The sequence below is a fragment of the Onychomys torridus genome, chromosome 23 (genome assembly GCF_903995425.1).
Source record: "Onychomys torridus chromosome 23, mOncTor1.1, whole genome shotgun sequence".
NCBI lineage: Eukaryota > Metazoa > Chordata > Mammalia > Rodentia > Cricetidae > Onychomys > Onychomys torridus.
The window spans coordinates 32,432,148-32,440,485 of record NC_050465.1 but is presented as its reverse complement, the minus strand read 5'-3'; the positions used below and the strand labels follow the sequence as shown (position 1 = coordinate 32,440,485).

Below are 8,338 nucleotides of genomic sequence, written 5' to 3'. Positions count from 1 at the left end.
AAACAACTCTGAGATACCACCTTACACCTGTCAGAATGGCTAAGATCAAAAACACAGAAGACAGCTTATGCTGGAGAGGATGTGGAGCAAGGGGAACTCTCCTCCATTGCTGGTGGGAATGCAAGCTTGTACAACCACTTTGGAAATCAATATGGTGCTTCCTTAGAAAATTGGGAATCCATCTCCCCGAAGACCCAGCTATAGCACTCTTGGGCATATACCCAAGGAATGGTCGATCATACCACAAGGGCATTTGCTCAGCTATGTTCATATCAGCATTGTTTGTAATAGCCAGAACCTGGAAACAACCTAGATGCCCTTCAACTGAAGAATGGATAAAGAAGATATGGTACATATACACAATGGAGTACTACTCAGCAAAGAAAAACAATGACATCATGAGGTTTGCAGGGAAATGGATGGATCTAGAAAAAATCATCCTGAGTGAGGTAACCCAGACTCAGAAGGACAAACATGGTATGTACTCACTCATAGGAGGATACTAGATGTAAAACAAAGATGACTAGACTGCTACAGAACTCCAGGGAGGCTACCTAGAAAATGGGACCCTAGGAAAGACACAGGGATTGCTCAATGACAGAGAAATGGATGGGATCTACTTGAACAACCTGGATGACAGTGGGAGTAATGAAGGGCAAGGTTTGAGGGAAAGAAAGCTTAGGGGAGCAGGAGTTCCCAGCTGGATCAAGAGCAGAAAGGGAGAACAAGGAATAACAGACCATGATAAATGATGACCACATGAGAACAGGAATAGGCAGAGTGCTAGATAGGTCCCCAGGAATCCACAATGATGTATCCTCTGTAGACTGCTGGCAATGGTCGAGAGAAAGCCTGATCTGACCTAGTCTGGTGATCAGATGGCCAAACACCCTAATGGCCATGCTGGAACTCTCATCCAACAACTGATGGAAGTGGATGCAGAGACCCTCGGCCAGGTCCCAGGTGGAGCTCCAGGAGTCCAATTGTTGAGAAAGAGGAGGGATTGTAAGAGTGTGAATTGTTGAGACCAAGATTGGAGAGACACAGGGACAAATAGCCAAACTAATGGAAGCACATGAATTATGAACCAAAGGCTGTGGAGCCCCCAGCTGGATCAGGCCCTCTGGATAAGTGAGACAATTGAATAGCTTGAACTATTTGGGAGGCACCCAGGCTGTGGGACTAGGACCTGTCCTTAGTGCATGAGCTGGCTGTTTGGAACCTTGGGCTTACACAGGGACACCTGGAAGGATGGGACAAGACCATCCTGTACTGAATCCACCAGGTTTAAATGAATCCCCAGGGGAGTCTTGGCCCTGGAGGAGATGGGAATGGAGGGGAGGGGAAGGGGGGAAGGTGGGAGTGGGGGCAGGAGGACAGGGGAACCCATGGCTGATGTGTAAAATTAAAACACAAATTTATTAAAAAGGAAAAAAGGAATTAATTAATTAATTAAATGCATAAATTTAAAATAGATTTAAATACTAAAAAAAAAAAAAAAAAAAGAGCCATTTTTTTCCGGCCCAATTTTTCATCTTAAAAAAAATTCAAATAGAAACTGCAGGAACTAAAAATAAATGAGAACAATCTTTATTGTCTGTCCTGATAAACCTCTCATGGGATGTCTGACACCAGTAGCCAATGCAAAATACTCATATTTAAACATAATTATAGGCTCCCAAAAAAGTGATTGGTTCACATTATTTTTTTGATGTATACATTGTTTTTTCATTTATCATCTCATATTTCTTTGATTTTCATTTGAAATTAAGAATTCTGCCAACTTAATACTACATTAGCAAATTTCCTAGGTATTTTCCCTACATTATATATGTAGGTAAAATAAGGTCATGATAAATACATTTTGTTGAATGAATTGGTGCATAATTCAGTGTGCAAAGACAATATATAGGAGATCCATGTATCCTTAAATGTTTAGCATCATGTTTGAGAGAGGGTCAAAATTCTTCCTGACAGTACAGTTCAACAGTCCTATTATCAAGTCCACTTAGAAGACTGTCAGCCAAGAAACTCTAAAGAACAATTAGCTTTGAAAAGTGATATTTACATAATACAATTATTGCATCAGATGTTTCTGGTAAGAGGAACCAAATCATGACCTTTGCCATCATCAGCAACAAGTCCATGTTTGTACAACTGAGTGAGATTTATTCACAAAACTGAAACATGTGTGGGCTGAGAAAAAATAGGTCAAAAGTTAAACTCTTTCTCTATTTCTCTCTCTCCAGCTCCAACTTACGAACACAAAAAAATTAAATATGTAGCTTTAAGATGTATTTATAGATGATTAAATGAATATATCATACAGTTTAATTTATTTAAAATCTTTTATTCTCAGCAAAATCAAACATATCATTGAGTTTACATAGAAATACAATTTCCAATCATGTTTTCATAAAAATTCACTGGTGAAGTAATTGTTCATATTAATGACCAATTATTACTATTTGATCATGCCAGTAGCAGAACAGATCACCATTAAAAATTGGTAACATATCGTAAATGTGCAAATATCATCTTAGTATTCTATTGTGTTACAATTGATATTAAATGTTTGCTAAATATATACCTAGTACATAAAGCTTTTTAAAGTACAATAAAAATACAAACTCTATCTGTTAAAAAAAAAAGCCATTTAGATGGCTTCTAAACAGCCTCATTATACAAATTCCAAAATACTATCTGACAAATAGAACAGCAAAGACTGCCTGATGTAACACATACTACCCACTAATTAAGGTTTAACTTAGCAGGTAGGTATAACAGAACATAAACAGAAAGACTCATCTATACCCATAGAGCATGATGGTACAAATATAAAATTGCATAAGCACATTTGATTTCTGTTCCTAATGAAAAGATACCTTTAACACCTGCATAAAACTCCATGAGAAAAATCTACTTAGTTTTGATAAATTTCCCACAACTAAGCCTAGATTTTCATTACTTTTTTTCCTTATATTGTGATAAACCAAATTAAAAATTTGACCACTTTTTTTTTTTTTCTGCACTATCACTGTTAGTATTTTACATTATGGGCAAATATATTGGAAGCATATGTTTTCAAAGGTCAGGTTTCATCAGCATATCAGAATGAGTAATAAAGAATTTTATCGCTCATATTTAAGATGAAGCTGATGAGAATTTTTTGTGAGAAATAGATTCTGACTTTAACAGAGCAAGTGAAAATTAAAATTGTTAAATATTCTTAAATTTAAATAGAACACCTCTCAAATTTTAAAGTATGAAGACTAGTGTGGCATTGAGACATAAGGTTGGTCAGAAAAATGCCACATCACAGGATATCTGAAAAATATTGGTAAAATAAAAATAGACAATATGCATTACATTTGTAGAAAGCATAAACTCCATTTCTTAAAATACAAAGCAGAAGATGGCCCAATGATATACTAATATGACAACACACTAAAAATAAAATTTTAATTTTTCAGGGAAGCAATTTTTCCACAACTGATATTTTTGAGACAAATTAAACATTTTTAGAATACAGCTTAAATGACTGATGTTATTTTTTCATATTTACTAATATTCTAAATATATTTTATATAATTACTATTGGAACTTATATTCTTATTTTACCAGGTAGAATTTAGTAAGCTGGTAGCATAATAGCTAAATTTTAGATTTTCATAATGAGATGAACATTTTACACACACTGGTCACTTGTTTATTGATATCAAAATAGAACATGTGTACTTTGATAGTGGTCTCTCTTAAGAAATCTGAAAGATATCAAGGTATGGCTTTGGGACTAGGATACTGAACTAATGTCCTGGAGAATGAGCATAAATTTCAAGATGATAATTATTTAGAACACAAGGCATATCATCAGAAAACTTATCTTTCAATTATAAATTCACCCATAACACAGAGGAGAACATAAAAGTCCAATATCCATTACACTTAGTTCTGCTCAAAATAAAAGATAAATCAACAGTGAAAGTGAGGAGGTTTTTTCTTCCATAGATTTAAAAACATTTAAATATTCAAAAATATATTGGCATGGATATAGTAACTGCCTTAAAATAATGAATGAGATATATGTATAGAAACAAATTAAACATAAGTCAGGATCACTCATTCTTGACGTCAGCACCTGCTATCTAACGGGTCGAGACAAAACACTGTGCCTTCAAGAGTTAGTCCCATTTTGAACCCCTCCTGTAAAGCAAAATAAAATTGTTAAAGTTTAAACACTAATGGCAAGAGAAAATCATATCACTAAGTAAAAGAGACTACCAACAGAAATTAAATTCTTTGTGTTTTAAGTAAATACAGATTTTAGTTTATCAAAATTTTACAGAGATTTAAAATTCTCTTGTATTTAGTGGCATTTTGCTGTCTTAAGTGTATTAGTTGAATGTGTATGAGAAACAGAAGAAAATACCAATCTAAGACATGAAATAGTTTTATGATTTATCCATTTCTTTTGTAGCACATTTTCAATACTCCATTTTACTCTAACTTATTTACTAGTTCTTTAAAAAAATTGTGTGTGTGTGTGAGAGAGAGAGAGAGAGACAGAGAAAGAGACAGAGAGAGAGACAGAGAGAGAGAGAGAGACAGAGAGAGAAACAGAGAGACAGAGACAGAGAGACAGAGACAGACAGAGACAGAGACCAGGAAACCAGAAGAGCATGGCATCTCCTGGAACCGGAGTTGTAGACAGTTGTGTGGCATTCACCATGGGTGCTAGATACTGAACTCAAGTCCTCTGCCAGAGCAGTTCATGCTCTTCAGTGCTGAGTTTGTCCAGCCCCTCTATTAGGGAAGGCTCAAAGCAGTCTGATAATATTCATATTTTCTTGCTGGCTACCATAGTCCACATCCTGGGTAAAATACTTTTGCAAAGACAGTACTACACTCCAAACAGAATGCAGTACCACCGACCACTGCACCCATCAGTTCTGATATTGCTTTTCTTTTCCAAACATTATTATTATTTCTTTTTATTTTTGAAATTATAATATAGTTACATCATTTCCCCCTTCCCTTTTCTTCTTCAAATCCTTTCATATATCCTTGACTTACTCTCTTTCAAATTAATGGACTCATTCTTTTGTTATTGTTGATATATGTATCTCATATGTATGTTTTTTAACAGTTTCGACTTTGACTCTTGATCCCTTTGCATGCTTTAGAAGATAAGATGCAATTTAGTTACTGAATGATATGGGGAAAATTATAAAGAAAGTTTTATGTACTGGAACTAAAGTTTGGAATTCAAAGCTGATGATAAAGGAGTTATGTCCTACATACCAAGTTCTGGCATTAAAGGCATGAGATACTACACCTGGGTTCTTTTCTATTTTTCAAATAAACAATTAAATTATAAGATCCTCTAGTCTTTCTCTAATCTCATCTTGCCCTTAAATCTATGCACAGTGGCTTAAAAAGAGAAGCACAGATATGTGCTAGAAACAGAAGTCAGACTGTAGGCTTTCCTGAGAGGCATTGTGGTAGTACCTAATTATTTCACTTACAGTCAGCATTTAAATGCATTTATATTTGTGCAAAGGAACATTATCATATACAGGAAGTCAGAGCTTTAAAAAATGTGAACACATCTGTAGTCAATGCCCAGAGGACCCCCCCCCCATTATGTTTATTGCACACAGACAACATAGCAGTGTCAGTACTGGAAAGGTTTCCAAAACTTCTTCCGACCATTTAGATGAAAACTATATTTAACAGGGTAAAGGTCATAGTAGTTATTAATAATTCTTAAAAGTCTGTATAATAAGAACTATTTGCTATGTGTATCTGTCAATAGTAATTAAATGCTTTTAAAAGTGAATACTGAAAATATTACTCACTATTGTTTCTTTTCAAATATTTGGTTGCTTTCTGAAGACCTATACACTGTCATCTTCTAGTATATTTTAAATAACAGATGATGATAAACAGATGATAGATGACATATACATAACAGATAAGAAGCTGATATGAAATGATAAAATACAATATGATATGATAGAGGGACAATTTGATGTCACACAGTACTTTAAAATGTTATCAATTCATTATAAAATTATACCAGTTACTACTTTATTGTTCCTGAAAATGCTCTTTATTGGAGTTATCAGTACTGGACAAGTAGAAAGTCAAAGCAAAAAATGAAATTCATGTCACTCCCTAATGAGAAAGTGTTTGCTAGTGTACCACTTACAATATCATGGTGAACCCCTTAAACTAATCTGACCATCAGCTAACAGATACATTCTTGTAGACTCATGGTTTCCTCTCCCCTGATGTAAACCTCCCTGTACACATACAGACCTTACAGACCGCTCTTCAACGGTTTAATTTTTGTTTCACAATGTAATGAATTTTGAATCTTCCTCTTGAATCTTTAAACCTCTAATTAACAATATGGCTTATTTATTTAATGTAATGATGGGACTTATTACTAGCTAATATCACAAAACAATTACTCTATAATTGAATCATTAATCATTTATCAAAAATGATTAAATTTCCTGTTAGGTAAAAATGACTTACAGTTTTTTTTTTTTAATTATTAGTATGTTTGCTTTGATTACACAGAGCACATTCACAAGGGCATTAGCCAACTGCGACCTCTTTTGTGATCCAGGGCTGATTATTCATGTGGTAAGTGGTTAGCCTCCCAATCACTTGTCTGTTCCTGTAATGACAACATACATGCAAGTGCATGTGTATGCACAGGATTGCATGCACATGTTTGTGGATGTATATGGAAGCTAGAGACCAATTTCAGGCATCATTCCCTAAGAATGCCACCCACCTCCTTGAGACATTGGCCTGGAGGTACTGCTTATATTTCATGTATACATAGGTACCCTCAATTTTTAAACAGTTGACTTGGTATTTGCGTATAATTCTTTTATTTATAGACTTGCCATTGTTTTTAAACATATTACATTGTTTTATGCATGTATACGTGTTTGTGTGTGTGTTTGCATACTCATGTGTCCACGGGTGTATGTGCAAGTGTGGGTGTATGCATGTATGCCTGTGCGTGTATGCGGAGGCCAGAGACCAAGCCTAGGTGTCATTTTCCAGGAATGACTTCCATGTCCTTTGAAACATGGTCTTTCATTGGCTTGGGATTTCCTAATTAGGCTACACTGGCCAATAAGTCACAGGAAACCGTCTGCTTTTGCCTCTCTAGTGATGAGATTATCCTGCCTTTTTTATGGATTCTGGGACTAAGATTCTCACATTTGCAGGGCGAGCACTTTACCAGCTGAATTATCCTCTTGACTCTGTATTTCCTTATTATAATTCATAGGATATGTTCATGGTTATCAATACTATCCTATCCTTATGTCTGACAGAGACACATGCTTTGCAGTTTAAATTTTTTCAGATCAAATAACTACATGATTGATTTCAAATATATATTGAATTGCCTAACTATCTGAAATGAAATATGGCTTAATATTTCTGCTTTAATTCTCACATGCACAAGATATTCCTAGAATTTCCAAGTTAATACTATAACTCATGAATAATTTAGTTTTAATCCTCTGTAAGAAAGAAAAACCAAATATTTAGCTAGGAGGCTTATCACTAGTGTCACATAGCATTCACAGCTTTACATACTACACTGGCATTTTATATAGTATGCAAAGATAAAGCAGTTATATGTGTATATTAGATTAATTAGGATAGCAAGATTAATAACAAATTCAGTGTAGACTCTAAATGAAAGAAATACTATTTTACTAACTATAGTTAAAATGGCCCTGCAATTAAGTCTTGAACCAACAGAAATACATAATGTGCTGAGCAATGAAATAGACAATCACTGAAAAATTAACCTAAAGATCTGAGTTATGGAGCCTCTTTAAACCCCAATCACACATTAGTCACACACTAATCACACACATCCACATGAAATTTGAATAGTTATTAAGTAAAACATAAAAATACAAAAAAATTAGCTCTTAAAAAGTTTGTTATCTCTTTAAATGATGAAAATGAGATACCAACCATCTCTGGCGCTACCCATCATGAAAGCAGAATAAAAGAGACATTAAGAAAGTATTAGAAACATCAAAACCCAAGCATCATATCCTAGTTTAATATTATCTGATCACTACATTGCTAAATCACTCCTATATTTTCTCAAACTGGGTTGCTACAAAATTCTGAAGTTTTATCTTTTAAAACCTATTAAGGTTTTAAGTTTGGTATAAAAAACAGAAGGCCTCCAGGAAAGTCTTCATGATTTTCATCACCCTGAGAACCACCACTTCTCCCAGTTCCCATGCTCATGGTCTACAGGCTTCGTCCCAGACAGCACATTCGA

At 34.6% G+C, this 8,338-nt stretch overlaps 1 protein-coding gene across 5 annotated transcripts in view; it reads right to left on the bottom strand.

The window, feature by feature from the left end:
* Positions 1-2,340: 2,340 nt before the first annotated feature.
* Positions 2,341-8,338, bottom strand: part of Gulp1 (GULP PTB domain containing engulfment adaptor 1) — a 250,007-nt gene continuing 244,009 nt past the window's right edge. For 3 of the 5 annotated variants that reach the window (XM_036173401.1, XM_036173403.1, XM_036173402.1), the window contains one exon: positions 2,341-4,203. In XM_036173401.1, coding sequence (XP_036029294.1) covers positions 4,132-4,203 — 72 coding nt within the window. In that variant the 3' untranslated portion in view covers positions 2,341-4,131. Of the gene's footprint in view, positions 4,204-8,019; positions 8,031-8,338 lie in introns of all 5 variants that reach the window. The other 2 variants (XM_036173404.1, XM_036173405.1) reach the window with 1 other exon arrangement.